Source organism: Sminthopsis crassicaudata, chromosome 4, assembly GCF_048593235.1.
Source record: "Sminthopsis crassicaudata isolate SCR6 chromosome 4, ASM4859323v1, whole genome shotgun sequence".
Lineage (NCBI taxonomy): Eukaryota > Metazoa > Chordata > Mammalia > Dasyuromorphia > Dasyuridae > Sminthopsis > Sminthopsis crassicaudata.
The window spans coordinates 57,425,470-57,453,076 of NC_133620.1; the positions used below are offsets into that span (position 1 = coordinate 57,425,470).

At 36.7% G+C, this 27,607-nt stretch overlaps 1 protein-coding gene across 1 annotated transcript in view; it reads right to left on the reverse strand.

Moving 5' to 3' along the window:
- Positions 1-1,628: 1,628 nt before the first annotated feature.
- The window catches only part of CCDC181 (coiled-coil domain containing 181), a 35,795-nt gene continuing 9,816 nt past the window's right edge, over positions 1,629-27,607 (reverse strand). Inside the window, exons 3-6 of the mRNA XM_074308292.1 lie at positions 23,243-24,199; positions 12,065-12,211; positions 5,492-5,646; positions 1,629-2,043 (exon numbers count right to left, since the gene is read on the reverse strand). Of these exons, the coding sequence (XP_074164393.1) occupies positions 1,881-2,043; positions 5,492-5,646; positions 12,065-12,211; positions 23,243-24,199 (1,422 nt within the window). The 3' untranslated portion in view covers positions 1,629-1,880. The remainder of the gene's footprint in view (positions 2,044-5,491; positions 5,647-12,064; positions 12,212-23,242; positions 24,200-27,607) is intronic.

The following is a 27,607-nucleotide window of genomic DNA, read 5'->3' on the forward strand; positions in this document are numbered from 1 at the left end:
TCTTTCTTCCATTTGTCCTTTACGTCCACTTTCTTTGATGAGGTTTGCTACCATGGATTCAAGTTCTTCTATAAATCATTTCTACCATAGAGACTGTGAATTCTGTTCTCACAATTCTTATATGTATTTGAGTTTTAAACTATTCAAGAACATCCTTTTGTGGTTTCACATTCCCTTTGGAATCCACAGGATCCTTGGCCTTATTAGTTTATTCTCATTATCTTGCAATAATTATTCATAGGTATTTGAATTCACTTGGTACCTTCCTGTCTGTTATTAAAATCTTTTTTTGTTGGTTTTATCTACTTACATCTTTTCTGAGTTTTATTCCTTCTAGGATCTTCGGCAATTTCACATTCCTGCCATTAAATTTGTTGTTGGTGGTAGTGGTTTATCTGCTTATGTTCAAGGTCTTTACTGAGTTTTCTAACTCCTAAGATCTTTGGCAATTTAATTTTTTCCTCCTATTCATCTACCACTCCTTCTCTGACTCCCTTTCTTAGGGACTGTTTCTCCAGGGGGAATGAGTCTCAACTATTGCTCAGCATCTTCCCACACTAACTCACATTTTGCTAGCTTCCGCCTTTGCCTCAGGTCAGTTACAGGACAGAGTGCTCACCCGCGGTGTACTCATCTTGGGAACATCACACCTGTTGACATCCTGCCCCCTTCCGTCTCCCTCTGGTTCTCCCGTTAGGCTCCAGCACAGTACAGAATGCTATCATGCTCAAGTTCATGCCAAGCCAATATTCTGGCCTTGGGCTTTCAGCAGGGCAGAGGGGAGCCAGGGTGGGGTTCTACAGGTGAGCTTGGATCAGTTTGTACAGTTCTGCCATCCTGTTAGGACTAGTTTTCTCTGCAGTTAGTTACTATGTCAGGACAGTGGGAAAATCGCTTTGTCTCTTGCACGTAATTCTTATTTTGCGGAGGTTTGAGAGGTTGGGAGGACTGGAGAATGTCTAGTCCTATCTTGTTGGCTACATGACCTAGACTTGAGATGGCTAAAAGAGAGGCTGGTGATTAGGACCGGGGCTCAGTAAGATGACATGGAAAGATTTGAGAATCACTGACAGAGATGTGTCTGTCACTGGATCCACTGGAACTCCAATAACCAAGAGAACTGGAGTAGAGGTAAAAGAAAAAAGGGACTAGGGCTGGGGCCTGGCGGTTGGAAGATCCCTCCTGTTAATGGGTATGGTGCAATCAAACAGCCCTCAATCTGCTTCATGAAGTGTTTTACTACACAAATCATAAAGTAGCATTTGGGGGAGGGGGGAGGTAGGACAGACCTATAATTTCACTGATATAAGGCACTCCCAGTGAGAAAACTCCCTCCATCAAGGCAGAGCAGCAACTGGTATTCTTAAGAGAGTTACCTGGGGCTTTGAGAGGTTAAATGACTTGCCCAGGACCAATGAATCAGTTTGCACTAGACACAATACTTGAACACAGGTCATCCCGACTCCTTGGCAGGCTCTCTATCCACTAAGCCAGGCTGCCTTAAAATGGTATTGTGGTGTTTTCAAGGCAAAAAATATTTTAAGGTTTTTTTTTTTTTTTTTTTTTTTCAGTAACTATGTTAGTCCAGTAAGTTAAAACTAGTGGGGAAAAAAAAAAAAAAAAACAGATTTTATTCATCTTGTTCCATTTAATTTGTTTGAAACAATGCATATGGAATACTTTACAACAGTGAAATAAAAGGCATTTATTCAGTTCTAGGATTTTAAAAAAATAGATAAATTCACTGTCACTGAAGGATGAATATATTTTCCCATCATTTAGGATATGACCAAAGCACACAGACCACAACAAGGAATGACATCTGCCGCTGTGAGGGGACATTGGCTACTGATTTAAGGATCCGGTGCAGACGGGAACCTTCAACTGTAATGATCGGTGAAACGAAAGGGTTTAGTTTCTGAAATGTTGTAAAGGAGGTTCTGCAGTTGTTTGGAGCGCCGGGCTTCAACACGTAGTTGCCTGGCTCTCTCTTTGGCAGCCTGCTGCTCGGCCAGCTTCTCTATTCGTTTTCTTTTTAGCCATCTGTGAAGACACAAGGACATGTGGTGAGCATCTAAAAGCACTCTAGTAATATGCACTGAGCCCCAAAATGTAAGGAACCTGGTATTCACTTTAAACAAACAAATAAAAACTACAGTTCCAAGAAAAAGATGTTATGGAAACATGCTCCAATTTTCTCAAAAATCTACCTAGAAAGGAAACCAACTGTTGCCATAGTCAGGCTGGAATCACATGTAAAGAAACAGTTTATCCTACTAAGTTTCCAATCTGAGTAATATTTTTATTCTAAGAACAGACGACTTTATAGATTTTTTTCTATAGGAAAATGTATATATATATACATATATACATACATACATACATTTATATAGTGATCTATCTTGTATTTATTTGTGTGTATGTATGTGTGTGTGTGTATATATTATATATATATATGTATTTATATATATATATATACATTTATATATATATATATGGAGAAAGAGAGGTATATATGTATGTATATAACATATGCACAGACATAAGTGATTCCAAAAATTTAAGCTTATATAATAATCTTTTTTTCAGCTAACTATTCTTTAGACTTGAGTAGCCACATCAGGAAATCAGCAGAGATGGCGAATAAAAACTGGACATTATTTCCTATGCTGACTTGCTTTTTACAGTTAAAAAAAAATTAATAGAACCATAGCTCTTCAAGTGCATAAAACATATTTGTGCTGCCTTCCTGAAGGGAAAAACAAGTATCTAAAAAAGAATAAAATTCTAATAGATACTAAATTAAAATGCTAATCTGTAGAGGCCACTTGGGTAAAAAACTGCCAAAATCATCCAATCCAATTTAATCATTTTATAGATGAGAATACTGTAGCCCACAGGTTACATGACTTGACCAAAATCAGAAGTACTGTGAGCAGGGCTGAAATCAGAATCTTCATCTCTGGACTCTACATCCAGGTTCTTTTCATATACCATGCTACCTCTGGGAAATGAAGGGGAAAATCTGCATTGACTGTGCAATTGTCCTTTCCAATCTGTTGCATTTTTTTTTTTTTGAATAACACCTTTAAGCTTTTTCTGGACCCCGCAGGTGCCCCAAGTCTATGAACATCTCTTTCCTCCTTCAGAGCCAAATTCCTTCATACGCTCCGTATTTCTAGATCCTCAGCTCCTCTTCGTCACTTTTGGAAATAGGGATTCTCACCCCTCTCCTGGGCTAAAACTGCAATCTCCTACTAAGAGTCTCTTCACTATAAAACCTAAAGGACTTTTCTTCTTCAATCTACTCCTGACACACAAGAGCCAAGTAGTTTTCCTTGACCTTTCTTCACTCTAATTAGTTAACAAATTTTCCTTTACAGTATATCTCTTGCACCCAGCCTTCTCCTGGACACATTTCTTCTCCTTTCTGCTCCCCCACCCATGGGATTCCTTCTCAGTCTTATTTACCTCAGTCTTATTTACTTCCTCCCACCCCCAAAGAGCATATACCACCTCCCACCTGGGTTGGCCTGCCAGCCTATCAATGCCCCCTCTACCTCTCCATCCCCTTTCCTTGCACCCACTTCACTGGATCCCTGTCTTCCTTCAGACACCATCTTTTTTGGAAGCCTTTCAAGTTTCTCCTGACTTTCCCCATCCCAATGCTAGTGCCTTCCTTTCCTAACTGCTCTGCCACCCCTGAAGAACCCTAAGAGCATGAGGAGGTATTACTGCACAAGGCCCATGGCAGAAACTTCAGAAATATCTTTTGGTTAATTGATTGTTCTTTCACAATGGGACTCCTACTCTATATTTGAGGCAGGATTGAGCTATTTGCTGTTCTCTCTATAATATTCCATCCCCTGACTTTGAACAAGCTGTCTACTGTCCTATATTAAGCCTCTTGGAGACCCAACCTTCCTTCAAGGCTCTTCTGGAGCCACTGCCTGCTGACAAAAGTCCATTTGTGATCCCCCACAAACTCTCCTCACCCCAAATAATTCTGTATGTGTGTGTGTGTATTATATTATACATATATATTATTGATTCACCTGTGTAGATGTTCTTTTCCTCCAGGGGAGTGGAAATTCCTCGAGAAGAAACCACTCTAAAGCCTGTAGAGCTTTAGTATTTTATAGCAAGTACTTAACAAATGCTTGCTGAATTTAATTTTAATATAATTTTAATTTAGTGTTTCCATATTTATGTTTGTCCTAATTTTCAAAAGCCAGCATTTCTAATAGCTTTGTGTTATAGTAGCCTAAATCCAAGCGTTATTATTTTTCCAGTATTAAGGAAACTCATTACTCTAGGTATATATATCATTTATTCCTCTCTAGGTCTTCATTTCTTCTTTTACATGGAGGGTAGAGTTAAAAGATCTTTTAGGCTCATTTCAACTCAAATACTATAGTATATAAAAAGTATACCTAGGTTTTAAGAGATAGGTTATATGATACAGCTTATATAGATATAGAAATTTACATTTATCGACACTAGTATTTTCAAACTGCACTGTACAGAACCTTTGTATTTCATATTGTTATTCGCCATTATGATACTTGCCTTTTAAAAACACTAATAAAGACAGCTTATAACATAACAGATCATAACTACAATCCACCAATTTTTCATCATGAAAAATATTTTTATTTCCCTTTCTTTGCATAAACCTTCCTCTTCACAACTCTTCATCCTGTAACTATTCTATAGCCCAATGATGTCTCTTGGAGCAGTATTTATGAGTTTCATCAATATATTTTATGACCTCAAATATCCCATGGCTAAATAAATCTGCAGTACCTAGCTCTAAATCACTAGTCTCTCCTTGGGTTAAATAATCCCAAGTACTTTAATCTTTCCAAAGATTTATTCCACAACCCTCCTTTTCTGACTAACTTTTTCAAGGTTTGCTCTTTTTCTTCTATCTTTTTGAAGTCTTCATCTTTTACAAGTCAAAACCAAGTTGTCTTATAGTAATGGTCTAATCAAAGTATTCAGCAAGATGATCTCATAGTTCTCCCAAGCTATGCTATTTCTTATGGTATGTTTTTATTAACCTCCAGATCCGCATCCAATAGAACTTCATTTTAATATAGTATCAATTTCAGATATTACCTTATGTAATAAGGTTAGGTTAAAAACTCCAATGTATAATACAAGCGGGGAAACTGAATGCATTTTTAGATCTGATATATTTTTTAGTACACTGAAGCCTTATTCTTTAAGGCATGGAAATTCTGTTAGATTCTTCAGTACTATGCCAGAAAAATCTAAATTCTGGAAACAGACACCAAGCTAGAAAGTCTTCAACTATGGATCCAAAGACTGTCAAATGTGTAAGGATGTACTTAGTTAAAAGTTCAAAAATATAATTTTCAACAATAAGGAATTTCTACACTAATTAAATCAGAAAGCCTTTAAAATACCAAAGTAATTTGTTAAAAGCAATAAGGAGGTCAACATATATAGCTCTCCTTTAACTTACTGTTTAAATGCCCTGTCACGGCCTTCTGCCCCTCTAAGAAAGAATAAACATTCTTCCTGTCGCCTCAGTTCTTCAATCTGTCTTTCTTTAATTTGTTCTTCGTGCTTTTTTTTAAGCCACAATCGGAAAGCTTGCTGGGGATCTCTGTTTTCTTGCTGTTTGGGAAAAAAAATTTCAATAAATCTATCAAATGAAAATGATTATCTGATTCACATTAAAATTTCCAGTAAATAAATAATAAAAGAATGTCAATGGGCAGTGAGACTCAAAGGGAAAAAAAAAAAAAAACTGAGATACCAACAGTTCTATGCAAAAATGGCCCAAATCACTAATAACTTGAGAAGTACAAATTAAAACAACTCTGATGTTCTAGCTCACACCTGTCATGTTGGCAAAGATAATGAAAAAGGAAAATAATGATTAGACGGGCACATTGTTGAACTGCAGAATCATTGGTCTAACCATTTTGGAAATCAATTTGCAACTATGCCCCCAAAGTCACTAACACTGGTCATATTCAGTGAATACTCAGTGAGACTAGAACCATTTCCCAAAGAGATCAAAGAAAGATGAAAAAAAAAAATCCACACGTAAAAAATATCTATAACAGCTTTCTGTTGTAGCAAAGAAATAAAAAAAAAAAAAAAGAGGGTGGGTACCCATCATTTGACGGTATATGGATGCAATGGAGTATTACTAGGCCATAAGAAATGATGAAAGGGATGGATTCAGAGAAACCTGGGAAGACTTTAAAAACTGATGAAAAATGAAGAGAACAGAACCAGGAGTCACTGAATCAGTAAACGTTTTAAAATACTTACTATTTTCCAGGCACTGGGCTAAACACTGGGAATACAAAGAAAGGCAAAAACGTATATTTCTATTGAGGGAGACAACATGCAAATAACTATGTACACATACTATACATACAATATAAATGGAAGGTCATCTCGGAGAGGAGGTGCCAACAGTGGGAGGGAGAGGGGAAGGCAGGAAAGAACTGGGACAAGCCTTCTGCAGAAACGGGGAATTAAGCTCAGTCTTGAAGGAGACCAGGGAAAGCAAAACTTAAGAGGTGAAGAGGAAGCGTGTTCCAAAAGCAGGGCCAGCCAGCGAAAACGCACAGGAGGAGATGGTGATATGACTGCTGGCAACGCAGGAGAGTTAGCGTGGGAAGACTGGAAGGCAAGAAGCAGCTGCACTGCCAGGCAGGATGGTCCCTCTCATCCCCAAGCTCCCCCAGTACTCCCATCCCTATCTGATCCCCAAGTTCCCTGAGTTCTCCCATCCCTATCTGATCCCCACGCTTCCTCAGTACTCTGGGGGCATGGGCAGAAGCACCCTTCAGGAAGTCTCTTTCTTTTGGAAGCTGAGGGGAGGCTGGACTTGGGGTAGGGGGGCTGGAGCTGCAGGCTACTGCCATCATCCAGATGGGCAGCAAAGATGACCCGTCCCACAGCACAGATGTGAGAGATGTGATGGAGGACAAGGCTTGGCTATACCCTTACTCTGGGAAAGAGGGCGAGTGAGAAGTCCGGGTGACACTGAAACTGTGGGAGAAATAGGAACAGGGACCCTGAGGAGAGAGGACGGTGTGGGGGACGCTGGGTAGGTCTGCTCTGGACAGGCTTTCTTGGGCCGGCCTGGGGACCCGCCAGGTGAGACGTTAGCAGGGGCCAGGGAGGCGGAACTGGGACTCAGGGGAGATTCTGGGGGCGTGGGCAGACCTGGAATCATCTGGGGGGAAGGGAAGGGAGGGGGAGCCAGGAAGGACCAACTGGAAAGAATGTATATAGTAAAAAGCAACACTGCCAGGAAAATCACTGTGCAGAAGAAAGGCGGCCCCCTTCTGATCAAGGGGCTACTGAACTCAATGGGCTGAATTCAACATACCCTTCTGGATTTAGGAATGTCTGTGTTTGTTTTGCTTATTTGTTTAAAAAAAATTCTTTTATTCAGGGAAATTGGAGTGAGAGAGAAGAGCTAGCATTAGGACTGTCAGAAATGAAGGCAAGAACATCACTGAAGCATTTTTAAAAGCACAAAATGAAGAAAACTAGAGGAAAAAAGACAAGTAGGACAGATTTGAGAGTAGCCTCTGTCTGCCTCAGTTTCCTTAATTATAAAATGGAGGTAATACTGGCATCTATCTCCTAGGGCTGTTGTGAGGATCAAAGGATACAAATTGCAGAATGCTTAGCACAGTGGCTAGTGCATAGTTGGCATGTAACGTATTTGGCCTTCTAGGCCTTGGGGGCCAAGGGATCAAGGATTACATTGAATTACTTCTTTTTTTTCTTTTAAAAAAATTATTTTTTTTAGTTAAGAGAAGGAAGAGGTAGTGGAAGATAAGGAATATAAGGGAAACAAAGGTAGTTTGAAAACAAAAGCTATTATTTAAAAGATGCATTTAGCATCAAAAAATAAAATAAAGGCTTATTTCCTTTTTTTTTCTTTTCTTCCACCTTTTTTTCTGTGCCAGGCTCATCTATGTTCTGAAACTAGTTCCTGTCCTGGCAGTAAGTATATTAGGAATCCCCAGCTCCAACAACCTCTGCTTCAGAATTTTAGGAACCCAGGACCCTCCTTGTGTCTCAGTGAGCTCAGCCATATTTGGAAGGTGATGGGGACCTTTCGGTTCTGTACTCTGGCAAGATGAATAAATCTCATGGCTTTACTACAGTTCCTTCTCAAGACGGGAAAAATATTCACTTCATCTTAACCTACAATCAACAAACAGTTAATGCTAAATGAAAGAATGGCTAAATTCTTCATTTCTTCAGTTTGTATTGTAGTGATTTTAGTTTCTGCTCTTAAATATTTTTGTAAAGATTTTTGCTAATATCAATAGTTTAGGACTTATGCTCATGTAGGTCCTTGCATTTATTTATTTAGTCACTTTCAGCCATGTCCAACTCTTCTTGACTCATTTTGGGTTTCCTTGGAAAAAGATACTGCCCTGCCATTTCCTTTTCCAGTCCATTTTACAGATGAGGAAACCGAGACTAAGTGTCTTGCCCAGAGTTACTCAGCTAGGTTCAGAGGCTGGATTTGAACTCAGACTTTCCCAACTCCAGCCAGGAGCTTTATCCACTGTGTCATCTAGCTGCCTTTGAAAATATTAGCTGCTTAATCAATACTTCTTAAAGAATGACCAAAGATAAAGCATATCTGGGATTTGAGTCTCTCAGCTCTAAATATCAGGACACTGTGAGAAGAGACACTCTGGGAAGGTAGAGAGATTAAACTATAATTCTGTCACCAGCTCATCATCTGATTGTGAAGTTTCTGAAGTGCCCAGCGCCCTTAGCTTGTGGGTAAAATATATGTCTTCATTCACAAGAAAATAAAATATTTATTTGCATTTAATAAAATAGTAACTGATTTGTATTTGTGGGTGTGGTGTTGTTTGTCCTTTCTCCAAGATGACCATGATGGAGAGGATGACATGACATGCAAGTGAATTGGACTTAAGGGAGGGAGGGCTGTGCAAGGTCCCCTGCCTTACTTTCCCTACCAGAGCCATCTGGGTCCAGCAGTCAGATTGAGATCAGGATGAGTGGAGATGACCCTGGATGCACTGGGAGACCTTGGACTTTTTACACTAAGGGCTTCAATAGATCTGCCTTTGACTGAGGCTGAACCCATTCAGTGATTAAGGCTAGATAGTTATTAAGTCAAAGAATCACCTCTTTCATCTTGTCCAAAAAAACTAAATAAATAAGTAGATATGGAAGGGGAAGACACTCAGGGTTTCTGGCCAAAGCAGAAATGACTGCTATTTACATTCAATCTGAGTCAATCAGGATCCAAACAGTGACCAAATGGGGCTTGTCCTAGGACCTACTAGGGGCCAATTAGAATCAGATTGGTCTTAGTTTAAGGCCTGGTCCTTAAGAAAGAAATCTAGCCAGTACACCTCAAGATATATTTGAAAGGTTCAGAGGTGCAAAAGAAAAGAAAAAAATGTTTTTAAGAGCATCTATAGATAAGGGTATGATACCCTATGTGGATAGAGGGAGAGAAGGAGGGAGTGAGGGAGGAAGGAAGGGAAAGAAGAAAGGAGGGAGGGAGTCTTTCAATTGACCAATTCCAGATTGTGGGCCAGCTTTACTTGTATATTAAGGCTAAAGACCAATTCCAAATAAATGGAAAAATAATACTTATTGGGATAATATTTATACTTCTCTTGTCAGATCCAAATATTTGTTTTTTATACACTATTCTTTGATGAAGAACTTTAAGAGATTTTCATCAGAAACACAAGTAAAAGAATTTTATGTGTCATCCAATTCATATTCAAGAATTAGGCTTATAAACAAATTGAATGTGTGATTTGAAAGAAGGTATAAAGTATTATTTAAACTAACAAATGTAACAAATGATTATGCTTCCCAAGAAACATATACATATTTCCTTCTCTAGAAGGAATAACACAAAAGTTTTCTAACAGTTTTCTACTGTGGACATTTAGAACCATTAGGTCTGTGCAGGCAAAGTGCTATGGTGGATACAGTATTGGAATGGGTGTCAGGAGACAGGCCGGCCCCAATTCAGCCAAGTGTGGTGAATTGAGGAAAATCACTTTACCTGTCTGAGCCCCACGTTCCTCTTCTATTTGAGAACAGGAATATCCCAAACATCGTTAGTTGATGAGATGATGAATGTAATAGGACTTTGAAAAAATATAAAACATTCTAAATACACATTTAAATAGTAGTATATGTCAATGTGTCAATACACATTGGGGAAATAGAGCTAACAAACCTAAACTTCTGCTTGGATTATTGAGATGACTGCCCTCACTTAGTCACTCAATTTTGGGAGTGGAATAAAAACCTAATTTGATATACACATAGAATTACTTAGAGGAGAAGAAAATTTCCCCTTTAGCCTTTATACAACATATAACAAGCCAAAAGTTAAGCAGTAAAAAGTTAGAAACAGAACTATAGTGAATCTGGACCTTTGGACTTAAAACAAAAGCAAAAAGGATAAAATGAATATTCTGATTTCCCCTAAATAGTTTGATATAGTGGGCTAGTTTACTCTTCCTTAGGCAACTTGGGGGTTCCCCAGTCCTGGGAGCTCACCACACTGATGCCAAACTAAAGTGCAGTCCCCTGATTGGCTTAGCATCCAAACTCAAACAAATCACTGACTTCAGGCTCCCTAACACTACGCTTATTATATAACAGTCAATTTTAGAAGACCAGGGAGTGAATATTCACTCTCTTTAGAAGGAGTCAAATGATTCTGACCATCACTCTTTCTTCTTTTGCCCCTTCACAAATTGTTCTGAAATGCCTAAGCATACATATCTCTAAACACATCTAAAAAAAATTTTAACTGAAAACATTAACATCATAGAACCAGAGGAAAGGGAACAATTTCATACCAGTGGTGAGTGAGTATTCTTAGCTATTTTTCTAGTACTAACAATAAAGCATCAGGCCTCAAAGAAATTTAATGAGCTTCGACTTCTCTTCTATTAATGTTTTAGGAGGGTTTCATTATATTTGTTTATCACATATGCTTTAGTCAAAGATTCCTGTTCTCTTGTGTTAGTACTGTGGGAATAACAAAAAGGGGCAATCAATGTGAGAATAACTGAGTAATGATGTAAAAACAGATTAGGACCAAAGCAAACTATTGTAGCCAAGAGAAGCACTTTTATGGATGCAAAGATCAACTGAAAATGGGATTTGTTTTAGCTACTTAAGATGATAGGTTTTTATTGGGTGCTCCCTCCAAAAAGTTTCGTAGAATCACAGACAGCAAGTAATAAGAGGACTAGTGTTAGAGAAGACAGCAGTGGGCCAGGCCTGGTCCTCTACCACTCATACCTCACTGCCTCAGGCTCTTCAAACTAATCCCACAAAGCCCCCTCTCTGAGGGCCTTCTCCCTTTGCGGCCAGTTGGGAGTTATCAGCCAAACACACTGTCCTGTGTTCCCTCCCAGCTTCACTTATGCCAAAGACTTTAAAAGTTTTAACACAAAAAGAGACAAGATTAACTCTTTATTGATCTAGCATAGAAATATCAAAGACCTAATAAAATCTGTTTGTCAAAGTATCAGCAAAACTTTTAGTGATGTGGACATCACATTAATAAATGGCTCAGTGCAGCACTCTGGAGAGAATACTCGAAGCCTCTTAAGTCAGAGGACCTAGTTTAAATCCTAAATTTGCTGCTTATAACTGATATGACTTTTTCTAGACCTCTGTTCTTCGCTTATAAAATGAGGGGGTTGGACAAGATGGTTTTGAGTTTCCTTCACACTCTAGATACATGAACCTTAAGTCCTAGGAGCCAACAGGCTAGAGATCTGAATAAGAAAAGTTAAGACCTAAAAGAAACTTAACAAATTTTAACAAAAAAGTAAAAGTGATTCAGTTCCTTCACATCGATTCAAGTTACTTTTTCTGTCATTAGATCATTTTTGCAGACCCATATCTTTGTTTAACTTAACTACATTATTTTAATGACTTTCTATTAATTTCCAGGTGAAAAAGATGGCAAATTCTGGGCAAGGCATGTTTGTTCCCTATCAATAAGAGAAGTTTTACTTACTCTGCTATTCATATCTTCCATTTCCTTTGCCCTCTGAATTCTTCTCATTTCCATAAAATGTTCTTTTTTCTTTTGCAACCAAGCTCTAAAAACCATTTCATTCTCTCGTTTCTTTTCTTTCTCCTCCTCTCTTTTCCGTTGTTCTTCCTGGTAAGAACAATTATAAAGAAATGAGTATAATTTAGGAGGAAATGTTTTCAAAACCAAGTGTCATGTTTTCAAGACCAGCTTTTCTTGAAGGGGAATGGAGACTTGCAAATAAAGGGTCCATGACTTCAAGAAACTGAATATGAGAGATTCCTTTGGTTGTTGATTCTTAAATTATATTGAAGATGATGCTAGTTGCTTCAGATAAAAGTGAAACTTTTATTTGGATTTTCCAGCTCTGTAAAACTAAATTTAGCTGTGTGGAGAATTGTGAGAGTATACAATTTCATCTACAATAAATGTATACTGGTCAGAAGTCAGTGGGTGTTAGGAACATACACTAACCCTTTTCCTATTCATTGGATCTGCTTTTGGAACAACACAAAAACAAAAAATAAGAGGCTTTAAAGTTTTCAAAGTGCTTTACATACTAATATCATTTGAATCTTACAACAATTCTGGGAGGAAGAAAATCTAGGTATTATTATATCCACCTTATTGATAAGAAAACTGAGGCTGAGAGGTTAAATGACTTGCTCATAATGATCACATAGCTAAAAAGAGATCAGAAGCAAGACTGATTTTTCAGGTCATCTTCCTAACTCCAAGCCCATCCAACCATATAATCTCTTCCCAAATGTTTATTAAGCATCTCTTTTATACAAAGCATAATATCCCAGGGGGACATGCAAAATCCAGGCTAACAGAACTAGTAGGGGGAGAGGACACCAATACAACTAGCTCTAGAGATGACAAATGGATAGATATATACTATACAGAAATGTTACTGGAGAGATGGATAGATGGTAGGAAGATGCATGCACATATACATATATAGATCAACACTGAGACAGAAAATATATAATGATATGTAGGTATAGATATGGTTAGATACATAATGCCATGTAAGCTCATTAGTAAGTTATAACACAATGTATTAGTGATTGAGGAAAATCAAAAATGACTTTTTGAAACCACAAGGAGGTAGAATTCAAGATGCTCAAAAGTAATGGAATAGGATGAACAGGAACTCAATAGAAGATGGAGGAGGGCATATTCTAGTTACAGAATGAAAAGGCTGCATAAAGGCAGAGAGATGTATAAGAACTGCATGTTGGAGAGGTAATTGTATCATAAAAAGCTGTATTGTTTATATTCAATCAAAAAGAAAGAAAGAAAGAAAGAAAAGGAAAGCATTGTAAGGAAGGGAATCATGAAACAAGATTAGAATGATAGCATAGAACGGTATTATAGAAAACCTAGAATGCCAAGGATTTTATTCAGTTTTCTCAGCTCCCACTTCCCCACAGTCCTTTTGGTCCCTTAGGAACTGCTCTTTCCCATGTCACCAATAATCTATAGTGAAGCCTTTTCTCAGACCCCATTCTTCTAGAGCTCTCTAAGATACCTCACCCTTGGAGTTTTCCCCTTTCCTCGTGGTTCATGGTCTCAACCCTAGATTTTTATGTTATTGTTCTGCCATGGTTTTAGGGTTATCTGTTAACTGGATTTTCTTGATCTCTTCTGCACGGATATCATATATATATATATATATATATATCTCCCTCTCCTCTCTTCTCTATCCTTTACAATCTCTTTTGGTCAGATCATTACTTTTTGCAGATTCAGCTATCTTCTCTATACAGGCACATAGCGACTTAAATCTATATAATCAATCCTCATTTTTCTCCTAAAAGTGCATACCTCCAAATGCATGTCTGACCATCTCCACCTGAATAATCCAAAGGCAGCTCAATTCAGTATGTCCAAAACAATTCCCATTTTCCCTAAATTTACTGTTTCTTCTGGCTTCCCTATTTCTCTTCATCAGTCAAGTAGCATTTATTACCAAGTGTCAGGCACTGTTGTCAAGCACTAGGCATGCAGACAGACCAAATACAGTCCATGCTGTCAAGGGATGCTTGAGGGAAGGCAGGGAAGTTAGGAGGGAGCAATGGGGAAAGAGAATTGCAGGTATGAGGGATAGCCGGTGTAAATGCTGGGAGTTAGGGGATGAAATGCCAAGAAATTGCAAGGAAACCAGGATCAATGGGATCTAGTTAGAATAGAAAGGTAAAAGAGTAATGAAAAGTAATGAAGGCTGAACAGAGGACTTTATATTTGGTTCTGGAAATCATGGGGGTATATAATAAAGATGTTATGAGGGTAAAAATCAACGGGTCTTGGCTGAGGCCTGAGAGTGAAAAGTCAAGAATGACACCTAGGGTTTTAAGCCTGGGTGAGGAGAATTGTAGTACTCTCTACAGTAAAAGGAACAATAAGAAGTTTGAGTTCAGTTTGGGGCAAGTTGAGTTTGAGACATCTACAAGCCATCCTGTTATACAGATACCCAATCAGCAACTGTAGGTGTGAGACCAGAAGCTGAGAAGACTGGACAAGTCAGTCTGAGAATATTTAGCATAAAGATGACCGGCAAATTCAAGGGAGCAGACAATTTCACTGAGTGAAATGGTACAGCAGAGAAGAAAGGACACAACCAAGAGCCACCAAAGGAGACTGAGAAGGTGAGATCAGACAGGGGGGAAGTGACAGGTGAAAAAAAGGGAGAGAACAGCAGCAAGACTCTGCCATTCTTCAAGTTATCCAAGAAATTAATCTCGACTTTTCATCATCACTCACCCCTTCTCTCCATGCAGGCAGATGGATGGCACGGTCAGTTCTACCTTCATAATTCTCTCTTGCACTCATCCCTTCCCTCCTCTCCCATCACATCCTTCCCAGCTCAGACTTTCATCATCTTTCAACTAGACTACTGCAGGGACATCCTCATTCTCCATCATTCATCTTCACCAAGACAAACTGATAATTGTAAAATGAAGGTCTGACTAACCTAGCTCAAGAAGCAACAACAGCTCCCTTACTGATTCCTCCATCATTTATAATCTTTTATAACTGGGCTCCTATTTTTTCAAGCTGATTGCTCATTGTTCTTAACTGAATTTTGGATTTCAATCAAGCTGGCCAACTTTCTGTTCCCTCTATAGGACAAGCCATTTCCTAGGAACTTTGAGGCCTTGAGCCTAGAATGGATCCCTCTTCATCCTTCCCTCTTGGCTGCATTAAGTCTCTCTGAGGCTCAAATGAGGCCCACCTTTCACACAACAAGCTATTTCCAATTTCCTTGATTGTTGACTCTCTCCCATCCATTCCTCAACTCACCTAAATTATCTAGCATTTGTTTCATCTTTTCCATGACCAAATCTGTATTCATGCTATATCTATTGAACAATATGTGTCCTTGAAAGCAAAAAACATTTTTCATTTTTGTTTTTATATCCTTACTGTTGCTTTAGTTGTTTCCAGTCATGTATGACTCTTCATAACCCCTTTTGGGGATTTCTTCCAGTAAAGATACTGGAGTGATCTGCCATTTCCTTCTCATTTTATAGATGTGGAAACTGAAACAAAATGACTTGCCCAGGGTTCAAACAGTTAGTAAGTGCCTGAGGCCAGATTTATTGAGTCTTCTTGACTCCAGGCCTGGCACTCCACCATCTCAGTGCCTGTTTTTATACAACTAGTGTCTAGAATAATTCTTCTGTGGTGACTGTTTACTGGAAGCCTGTTGAATTTAAATAAGCTGAACAAGCTAATTTCTAGATATTGGTAAGACACGCAAGTGGAGATGTAGGTCTAAAAGAGGTCTAGAAGAGAGGAGCAGATAGATACATCTGAATGACATCTGCATTGAAGTGATAGTTGACACCAGGGAAGTAGATGAGATGTACTGGAATGTTACTGTAGAAGAGAATAGATGATGATGATGATGATAGCAGCTACCATTTACATGATGCTTTAAAATAGAGATTAAGTGACTTGCCAAGTTGGTAAGTATCTGAGGCCAAATTTGAACTCAGTTCTTCCGAACTCTGGGACCAGAACCCCAATTCCATGGCACCTAGGTATATCACCCTACCAGAATATCTAAATTTATAAGTAAGGAAGAAAATAAGGAATCAATGATTAAGGCACTGAAGAAACTAAAAAGATAGGAAGAAAAGAGACTATGATATTTTTAAATCCAAAGGAGGAGGAGGAATATAATAAGAGATAAAGATGTAGTGAACAGCTGGAGGGGTCAGTAGTATGAGAAGTGAAAATCAAAGGCCACTGGCCTTAGTTGTAATAGCTAACCATATAGTGGGACTATTTCTGAAAAGTGTTTTGACATATGACACTTGCTTGGGTTCAGAAGGGAAGAAGTTGTGAGGAAGTAGAAGCATTTGACAGAAATCTTTCCCCAAAAGTTAAGCAGTAAAAGATATATGGAAGATGAGACAGAAGTTGGGTGAGATAGATCAATAAAAAATTTAAAAAAAAAGTTAAATAAAAGATTTCAGGAACTTTAAATGTTTGTAAACAGACAAGAAGGCAAGGCAAGGACAAGATACATAAGAAAAAAAGATGGCTAAAAAAACCTAGGATTGATCTAAAAGAGCTAGGAGAGAGAGGATTAAGAGGGATCATGGATTTGGATAGCAGAATTAATCTGTAAATAAGAGTCTCCTCCAAGTTTTCTTAAATAAACTGCCTTCCTCTTATTTTGGCCTTAGGCAAGGCTATTATATTTATTTTTTAAGGTATCATTTATAATCCTTTACTATTCCTATCATTGTACACTAATGTTACATAAATTTTTAAACTCAAAAGATACTTTACTTATCTTAGGTCATTATTAATATTAAACTGAATTCCTTATTTGAATTCTCCAGATTATCTCAAACAAACTTCTATAAAATCCTTTCTGCTGTTGCATTTGTGGTACAAGGTTAACCCTAGATTTTTGTTGACAAGTCCAGCCTGGATTCTAACCAGGGTGAGAAGGTTCTCAGTAGAGATAATAATATGACCTTGCTCTCCGAAGACCAGAATCCACCCAACTATCCAGTCTCTTCATTAGGAGGGTGATTTCTTGGTGATGACTTCTTTGATATGACAACCTTGGAAACAAAGAAAAATGCAAAATCCCCGCCCCCTCCTGCTTACATGGCTCCCTTTGTCTTCTTCAGTGACAGCCACAGTAAGGGAAAGAAGGGTAAGAATTACTAGTTTTAACCCTTTATGAAACTCCACTGAGCTAATGGTGCTCTAAATGTCCTATAACTTTGTTCTATAACCAATGAGTATATGTCATACTGAGAAACTAAATAGTATTATTCTTGACCTTCTCAGTATAAATGAAACCATATGAAGGAGACTGCAACTAAATGAAAAGTGTAGCTCAGCATTCTCCTTTAACAAGAGGAGGAGTGGGTAGGATTTGTGTTCTCATAACCAATGGCAACAAGAAGCATTATTCCAAGGGGCATTTAATCATTTCATATGGGTGGTGCTCAGAATAAGTATTTGCAAAAATGAATATGATGAAAATTACAGCTTATGCCCAAAAATCTGTTGCAGAAGATAAAATAGAAAAAAGAATGTGGAGAACAAAATAAAAGTCTCCAAAATAAATCAATACTTAGTGACTTCAATCAATACTCAGTTATTTCAATGCAAAAGGTGGGACTATATGAAGACTGTGATAAATATATTGGAAAATACAGATCAGGAATAAGGATTAAGAGGTTCCAAAGACTTAGAATACACAAAAGACTCATGTTTCTATATCATGAATAATTTTCAAGAAAATAAATGGAAGGTACAAGACATTATGAACATAAAAAATAATTCATAAGAAAATGAAACAATACAGATTTTAAGCAGACAAGAAATGATTCATTATTGATGTGGTAGTTAATATTGATAACTCACCTATTTAGGCAATTTGCTGATGATGAAAATAGGAAATAGATGTAATAAAAAACATAGAAAAATATCTAATTTCAGTTTTATTGATGTAAATCAATTACCATATAACAAGGCATGTACCACAGTGGATAGAATGCTGGACTTTAAAAGTCTTGAAAACCCAAATTCTAATGTTCCTTCAGACACTTATTTGGCCATGTTACCTCAGACAACTTACTTATTAACTTGTCTGTGCTACAGTTTCCCCATCTGTAAAATTAGCACCTACCTCATGGGATTGTTGTGAGAATCAAATGTTTAAACATATGTAAGGCATTTTGCAAATCCTGAAGCACATACAAATGTTAGCTATTGTTATTACTCAGGTCCTCTTGACTTCAGGGCTAGTGCTGTATCCACTGCACCATCTAGATGCCCCATGAAGATTTTTGTACCAGATATTTAATCATCATCAAAGACAACAAATCTACCACGTTTTAACTCTTAACATCATGGGTGAACTTAGATGGAAACAGTATTCAAAAGAACATTGTTGAAATCACCTGGTTAGACCAAGGATGCTTAGAAGAGGCCTTCACTGAATATACACAATTGAAAGGACAGCAAGAACTTAATGTAAGAAAAAAAAGGTAAATGCAACCATATCCAAAACACCAACCTCAAAACTCAGTGAGAAACAGGAAGGATTTTATATGTGAAATTCTGGTAAATGATATCTCTACACTACACAACTGACTGAAAGACTTGGAAAGAACATGCTCACTATACTTATTATATAAAACAAAACAACAATACAGTTATATTGGGGGGGCAAGACACAGCTTTATGGGCTCTCTACTAACTAAGCCTCAGCTATATATAATCAATAGAGAACTGGGCTTGAGGTCAATAAAATCGGGGGTTCAAGCCTCACTTCTAACATTAACTGGTGATGTCAATGAAATCATGGCTCTAATCCTTATCCCATACCTAAAAAAGAGAGAGAGATATAATCTTGATTAATGACTGCTTATATTAAATGAGGCATAAAACATGAAGATTGATGCTACGCTGACAGACAGTTAAGTCCTCCATACATTCTTGTTTAGGAAAGACATTATGCTGGTTACATTAAGCTGTGTAATACTTCAGAGCCTTCTAGAAGAGATCCATAATCACTCAAGAGAGTTTGGCCTAATCATACAAACAGGAAAAACTCAGTGAATGAAAAGGGCTTCTGTAGAGATATATAAACTGTGGAATCAATCAATCAATATGCATTATGTATGAGATCAATTGTTTCCCATCACGTACAAGTTTTAAAGGGGAAAAAAGGGAACAAAGGACTCTTATAAAGGTGTAGGTGAGAATGGAATCATTCCTAGCATGTCCTAGAAGGACAACGGGTGCAAAATCATAAAGATTGGAGATGGAATACTGTGTGTGAGGAACAATAAAAGTGCAGATTTGGCTTGACCAAAGAGGATGAATAGGGAACTTTAAAGAGTAAATAGAAGAGCTAATATATAATCCTAAGGGCAATAGGAAGCCCCTGGAGTTAACTGAAGGGAGGAATGATGTAGTCAAACTCACACAGAATGATGTAGTCAAACTCACACTTTAAAGAAAATCATTTTAGTAACTTTATATATGACATAAGACAAGTTGGAAAATAGAAGGACTTGAGGCAAAGGCATTAGCCATTATATTATAAGAGGCTACTACAATTGTCCAGACAGGGATGATAGTCATATAAGTAAAAAGAGAAAATATGTAAAAAAATATTTTGTAGACATGAATGACAAGACCTGGTAACTGAAGAACTATGTGCGATGAGAATAAGGAGTCAAAAAAAAACCCACTATAGTTACAAACAACCTGCAAATACACTGGAAAGAGAGTGATATCCTAGATATAAGAAAGTATAAAAGCCTATGAGGGTGAAAGATAATTAGTTCTTTTTCAGACATGTTGGGTTTGAAATGCCAATGAGATATCCAGTTCTATATACTTAACACATAACTGAAGATGATATATACGCATATATATATACACACACACACACACACACACATATATATATATATATATATATATATATATATATACACATACATATATATGTGGGTGCATAGACATAGGCAGAGAGATAGGTAGAGAGATAAGAAGTAAGAAGTAAGAAGAAGACATAAAGAGAATTGAACTTATGGAGTTGATATAGTCACTGAGGAAAAAGAGTAGAAGATAGAAAAAGAAGAGGCTAGAACAGATTTTGGGGGTATATCCCCAGCTACAGGACACATTAAGGATTATAAACTAATAAAGAAAATAAAAAGAAAATAAGCAGATAGGTAGGAGCGCCAATAGGGAGCACTGTCTTAAAAACCCCTAGATGAGGCTGGCCCATAGTGATATAAGCAGACATAGATATATGGAATATCCAAATATGTAATGGGCCAGAATTCTGGAGAAATGTACTTGAAACAAGAATTCTTACAACAAGGTGCTAATTCAGTAGAATTGATAAGACAATGGTTATCTAGTTTAGCATAGTGATTAATAGTTCTCTAGTTCAGTATGACTGATTTAATCTTACAACAAATAATGGTTCCCTTAGTATTATAATGATTGGTTTATGGAATTAATTGTAATAGAGTATTTAAGAGGTCAGAGTCAGACCTAGAGACTGACTCAGAGACAGACTCAGAGAAGACAGATGACTGGAGGCTGGCGCTCAAGCTTCTGGACTGAGACAGACTTCAACCCAGAGACCATTGTGGTGGCTCTCCTACTTCCTCCACAGAAACCAAGATCCATTCTGGAGGGCCTCCAGAAAGCTAGCTGAGCCCCAGGTGAAGGAGACAGACTGTGAAGGAGATAATAAAAAATTTGGACTTTATCCCTGACTATTCTCATGGTGATTATTCAGCTGAAACAAAGGCTGGTCCAAAGACCTCCAGAAAGTTAACCAGAACATTACACAAATATATCTGAGATAAACGCAACACATGGACAATGAGCTAAACCCAAAACAGAAGGAGGAGGAAAGTGTGTTTAGGAATTGCAAAAGTCCATTAATAATGTCAACCTCCACCTAGAATGAAAGCAATAATATAATAGCAATAAAATAGCGGGGAAAAAAAAGCAATTTTAATAGCAATAAAAAAAAATCTACCAGTGCTATAGTATGGATGCAAATCATGGTACACTTTAGTTTCTGAACAATTAAAAATAAGTATCACTTAAGATGGCAAGGTATAAGTAGACTACAATACATAACAAACACAAAACTACAATGTCATGACAAGACATCAGTGATAAATATAAAAGTCATTAGAGAAATGCATGAATCAAAAAAATAAGAAAGAAGCACTGGACAGTCTATGTGCTCTACAAAGTAAATAGTCTCAAAATGTCGGGAAAAATCAAGGAATGCTGCTAGACCTCTAGTAGTACTCCCTCTAGGGATCTTATAGGAGGACACAAACAATAATTACACAAGTTAAGTAAGAATGAGTGGGTTGCAATCAGCATTGCTTGGAAGCAACCATTATAAATGAAATCACAGATCTAGTAAAAGATCTGAGTAATACATAAAAATGTATATATACATATACATATATATGCTTGAATGATCTAAATATGAGTTGTAAAATACAAAAATGAAGAGAAATAGTATGATATAGCAACAGGAATGCAAAAATAGAAGAGAGGAATTGGGTTCTAGTTCTTAATCTTTCAGGCAGCTAAATGATGTTGAGGAAATTATCTAACTTCTCTGAGTCTCAATTTATTCATTAAAATTAGAGAGTTGCATGAAATTCTCTCTACAAAATACATTCCAGTTCCAAAGTTTTATTATTCTATGACCTGAATTATACAAATCGATGTCCTAATTCTCCATTAAAGCTGAGCTCAAAGAATTCTAGAATAATAAAGAAAGACTTCCTGTGAAGGAAATAAAAAGTGAATGGAGAACATAAAATGCAAAGGGCATAAAAGATAAATACTAATATCTGCTGATTTTTTTCTTCTGATTGTAGAATGCATACTAAAAGTTTATTCATAAAAATTATTTCATGATGAGCAGGCTGATTTCATAAAAGTCTAGAAAGATTTACATTCTAAGCTAAGTGAGCAGAACTAGAACATTGTACAAAGTAACAAAATTTTGTGATGATCAACTGTGATGGACTTGGCTCTTAACAACAATGTGGTGATTAAAGGCAATTTCAATAGACTTGTGATGGAAAATGTCATCTATATCCAGAGAGAGAACTATGAAGACTGAATGTGGATCAAAGAATAGTATTTTCACTTTTTTGTTGTTCATTTGGTTATTTTTTTCTTTCTCGTGTTTTTTTTTTTGACCTGATTTTGTTTGTGTGCAGCATGATAAATATGGAAATATGTTTAGAAGAATCGCAAATGTTTAACCTATATTAGGTTGCTTGCTGTCTTAGGGAGGGAGGAAAGGCAGAAGGGAGAAAAATTTAGAATACAAAACTATCTGTATATATTTGGAAAAAATACTGCTTTAAAAAATAAAAGTTATTTCAACTACCCTCTTCTCCTTGCTGAAGCCAATCAGCAATTCCTGCTACAGATGATTGACACAAGAGGATAGACAGGCTTGTACTTCTGTTGCCCTGTTATTCTGTCTTTTTGTACTGATGTTATACATATGCTATTGAGCAATTCTATATTGCAGTTGGATCAATACTAGAGCATCCACATGAGAAAAGAACTAGAATGATGACTTTTCAATCCCTTTGATTGCTTTACTTATAACACTTGTAAATATCCAAAACAGAAAATATACTGGGGAAAATATTTAAAAGTATAATCTAATTCCCTGAAAAATCAATTTGGAATATATCATATTGAAAATATGTAACATAAATAACCACACAATTCTCTTGGTCTGAAAACCAAATCAAGAATCTTGTCAAAATACCAAAGTTCCAAGAACTCTCTATATTAAAGATATGTACACAAAAGGGTAAAGGAAATACAATTTTGATCTTAGCTGTTCTTCATTAAGATTAAGCCATTTGCTATCTGAATTTCACTGGCTTCAAAGTTACACAATTAAATTTACATATTTACTGTTTTATAAATCCTAAGAGAAAACCATAAATAATATATAAGTTCTAAATGTCATTCTGACCCTAAAATAATATTTAAAAGTCACTTTGGGCAACAATTTCAATTTGTCACATTTACAAAATGAGACCTTACTCTACTTCTGAGGTCTTACTTATTCACATTCTCACCTACCTCTCTCTTTAGTTTTTCTTTCCTCAGTTCTATTTGTTTTTGACGCTCTTTCTGTCGAGGTGAAAGACAGTATGTTGAGTTTATTGGTGAAATATTTGCGGATTGTACTCTGCGGCTAGATTTCCCACTCCCTTTGCTTCTCCGTGTGTTGACTGCTGAGCTTGGACGATATTTGGGATTGGCTGGTGGTTGGGGAAAATAAACTAATGGCTCACCTGTGGATGTGTGAGCAATAACATGTGACTTTACCAGGAGGTCTTCCTTTTTAATCCCAATCATCCCATTTGTAGTTGAGTTGGAAGATCGAGGAGATAACTGCTGATTTTCAATCTCAGTTATGTTAACATTAATGGGAGGTAAAAAGCCCTGGCTCTCAATGTCTTGTAAACTCAGGAGCTCAAACTTTCCATCTCTCTCCACTAGTATCTTTCCATCCTTATATTCCTCACTATTGCCATTAGTTAGTGAAAGGAGCACACTCTCTGGTGTAAGTTCACCAGAAATACGCAGCTGTGACAGTTTCCCAGACACATCTCTCTCACTTTCATTATCATTTCTGTAATTTTCTGTATCTTCCAGAGGAGGCACTTCCAGATCTACTAACTTGTCCTTGAATTTAAGTTTTCTTTCTCTCTTTTCGTTGACAGGCTCTTGCGTCTCCAGAATCTTGTTAGCTGTGACAATTTTTTCCATAATGTATCGCTTTACTTCCTCATCCTCCTCATCCTCAAGCTCCTTTTGGCTTTCCGCCTTGCTCTCCTGGAATGAATTTTCACTATCTGAATCAGATACAGGATCCAAAGGTTGAATGCTAGGTACAGAGATGAAATTATTTCGCCTCGGTGACATCTCATCCCTTGATACTTTGTCATTGTCAGGAAGCTGTTTTGTATCCTCTCCTCCTTTATCGTTCTCTTTCTGTTCTTCATTAGTATCTTCTTCCTTTTCACTAGACATCTAAAAAGAAATCAAGTTCTCATTCAGACAGAGAATTCATTAAGTAGAATTCAACCCAGCAAAAAGTTTTATATATCTTTTATACAAAATACATATTAGGGGTGTGTGTGTGTGTATATTCTATATATTCTATAATTAAACAATTTGCTTTCTCTAGGAAAAGTGTTTCTTATGATAGCACTTATGATAAGTGTTACTTATTGACAATTTAAATATGATACTCTATAATGTGTAATTACATAATAAAATAGCTCATAAAAGAATTATATATACATGAAAGATGTTTTGAAAATTTGTACTGAATTTTACTTTGGTATTATAAAAGGTTTTATTTAAATGCTGCATTAATATGTTTAATAAACATTTATTCTGCAGCATAAAGGGTTATTAACTAGATGCTGACATTTTTACCTGTATTTTTTTCTCCATTTACACATTAAAAAAATATTTTGAGGAAATATTTTTAAAATCTTTTCCTCCACATGATTCTCCCCTTCAAAATAAAAATAATTAAAATGTAATCGCCATGAAAACAGGCTTTAAATTTTTTTTTTACTTTTTGTCTTCAAGGCCTAAGACAGTAGAGTACATATATTGTAGGTGCTTAATGTGAGATTATTTTAATTGAAATCCTATGGGGGCAGAACAAATACAAAGTGAACTGTGCTCACCAGTGCATTTTGGGACAGCTTGAGATACGTGATGTAAAAAATCTCCCCTAATTAACAATGTTCCCTCTTATCATAGTTACACTGACTTTGTTCGTGTAAAAGCTTTAAAATGTAATGATGTTGAAATTATCTGTTTTCTCTTTTTTGATTCCATTCATCTTTTATTTTGGCTATTCTTCTCCTCACCATAGTTGTAAAAGCATCTTCTCCTCCATCCTAGTCTGAATTTTTAAAGCAACAACCTTTTATAGTTAGATCACCTGTTCATTTGGAAATTTATTGTAACATTTAGTGGAATTTGTGGTCCAAATTGTTTTTCTACTAAAATACTTTCCAGTCTTCTGAATAGTTCCAGTCAAATACAATCCATCTTCCAACAGATTATTCTTTGTTCAATTGAGTATTAAAGCTACTATTTCTAATTCTTATTTATCCAAACTGCTGAATTAATCTACTTTTCTATGTTTGAACCAAATGTCTGGAAATATTATCTATTACTTATCTTTAACATTTTTTCATTATTTCCCTTAACATTCTAGATTTTGTCTAGTGAGATAAACTAACTAATTCCTTAATAGTTTGAATGCCATAGGCTCTTTGGGGGCCCCCTTTTTTTCTACATCTCTCTTTCTGTGACCTCATCTATTGCCATGGATTTAAAAATCTTCTCTCTAAATATAGCTCTAATACATATGTTATCTAGTCCCAAGGCCTCTCCTTAATTGCAATACTGCAAAATCAACTGCCTACTGGATATTCCATTAGCATCTCAATTTCAACATGTCAAAAATATTTCAGCATCTTTCCCTCAAAAATATCTTTCTTCCATAATTTACTTTTTGTTATGGGTACCACCATCCTTAATGTCACTCAGGTTCACAACCTAGAAGTCACCCTTAATTTAACTTCATGCATACACACCTATAGCCACCAATTAGTTTTCAACACTTGTGGATTCTACTTCCACAAACTCTCAGGCATCTATCTACACTTTTCTCTCTACTTCTACACATATGTTCCCAAATCAGGCTCTCATCACTCTTGCCTGAACCAAAAAAAACAAAACAAAACAAAAAAAACCTTGAAGAATCAGTCTCCCTGGCTCATGAATTCCCTTCACCAAGCCATAGTCCACCCCAAATACCAAAGTGACTTTCACACAAGTGTAACTATCTCTTTTTCCCTTGCTCAACTAACTTCAATGGTTCCCTAGTCTCTCTAGAATCATATTCAAATTATTGTTTGGCATTTAAAGTTTGGTACAGGATAACCCCAATCGACCTTTTCAGCACTATCATGCATACTCCTTTCTACAGCCCGACCAAACTGGTGTTCTTGCTGTTCCTCTCACATCTCACCATCCCCCCAGCTCTCTGCTTTTGCTTGGTTATCCCCCAAATGTGGAATGCATTCCCAATCCCCACCTTCCTAGTTTCCTCCAGTGCTCAGCTCAAGTACAACCTCCTGTAAGAAATCTGTCCTGATCCCCATCTGGTATCATCTTTTCTCAAAAAATCACTTTATTTGTATTCTGTTATACATATTTTGTACATATTTATATATATATATATCAGTGTTGTTGCCCCAGACAGAATGTTAGCTTCTACACAGCATCCCCCCCACCTAGCATATGTATTGGCACTTAATAAATGCTTGTTGACTAACTGACTGACTGTCATAAGTAAGAAGTCAGAAGTCTCTCATTTTGAGAGGGGAAATGATGTACTAGGAAGGAGGATGGTCTTGGATTCCACTGCAATCTAGATGGGAGTCTTGGATCCTGTTACTCACTTATTAGTGATGTGGCCATGGTCACAAAATTTAATTTCTTTAAACTTTAGTTGCTTCATCTATAAAATGGAGTTAATAAGGCCCATATTTTATGGGAGGTTGTTGGGGTGAGAATATATACATAAACAAAACACTGGTTATTTTCATCATTCCTTTTTAAAATCTCATCTGATCCTTCTATCCTCTCTAACCATCATTCTGTTGACTCTTGTGGGGAAACCCTGAAGACAAAGCTGTCAAGTTACACTTTTATTGCTAACTTCACCACAAATTGTTTCTTTGTCAGGAGTACATTTAGACTTTAACGTGATGATATAAAAAAGAAACTAGTGGTAGAAAAGCAATTGTACTGGAAGAAGAGGAAAGGGGAGGCAAAATGGGGCAAATTACATCACAAAAAGACTTTTTCAACTGAAGGAAAGGAGGAGGTTGAGGCAAGAAAACCCATGCCTTTTCCTTCTCTTTAAAACACCTTTTTTTTTGTTTATAAATCATAAGTGTTAATACCAGGATTTTTATTGCATGTAATAACTGCTACTCGCTTTTACAATAACAACTCGTTTTAAGGTTTACAAAGAATTTCCCCCACAACAACTCTGTGAGGTAGTCCAAGTACTATCATTGCCATTTTACATATGAAATGTCCAAGACTCAAGAGAAAGGAAGTTTCTTGCCAATGATAACAGCCTGGAATCACATACAGATATTCTGGGCTCCAAGTCTAGTTAACTTGTCAAGTCAACAAGCATTTATTAAGCCCCTATTAGCTGCCACACCCTGACTATACAGTTTTCTTGTGTGGTTTTTTAAGAGATCATTATTTCATGATCTGTCCTAAGCTACATCAAAATAATCCATGTTGTGCACAAGGTACACTGTATTTACAATTTTTTTTGACACTTTTAGTTATGTTTCAATTTAATGACACATTAAAAAATAATTTCTT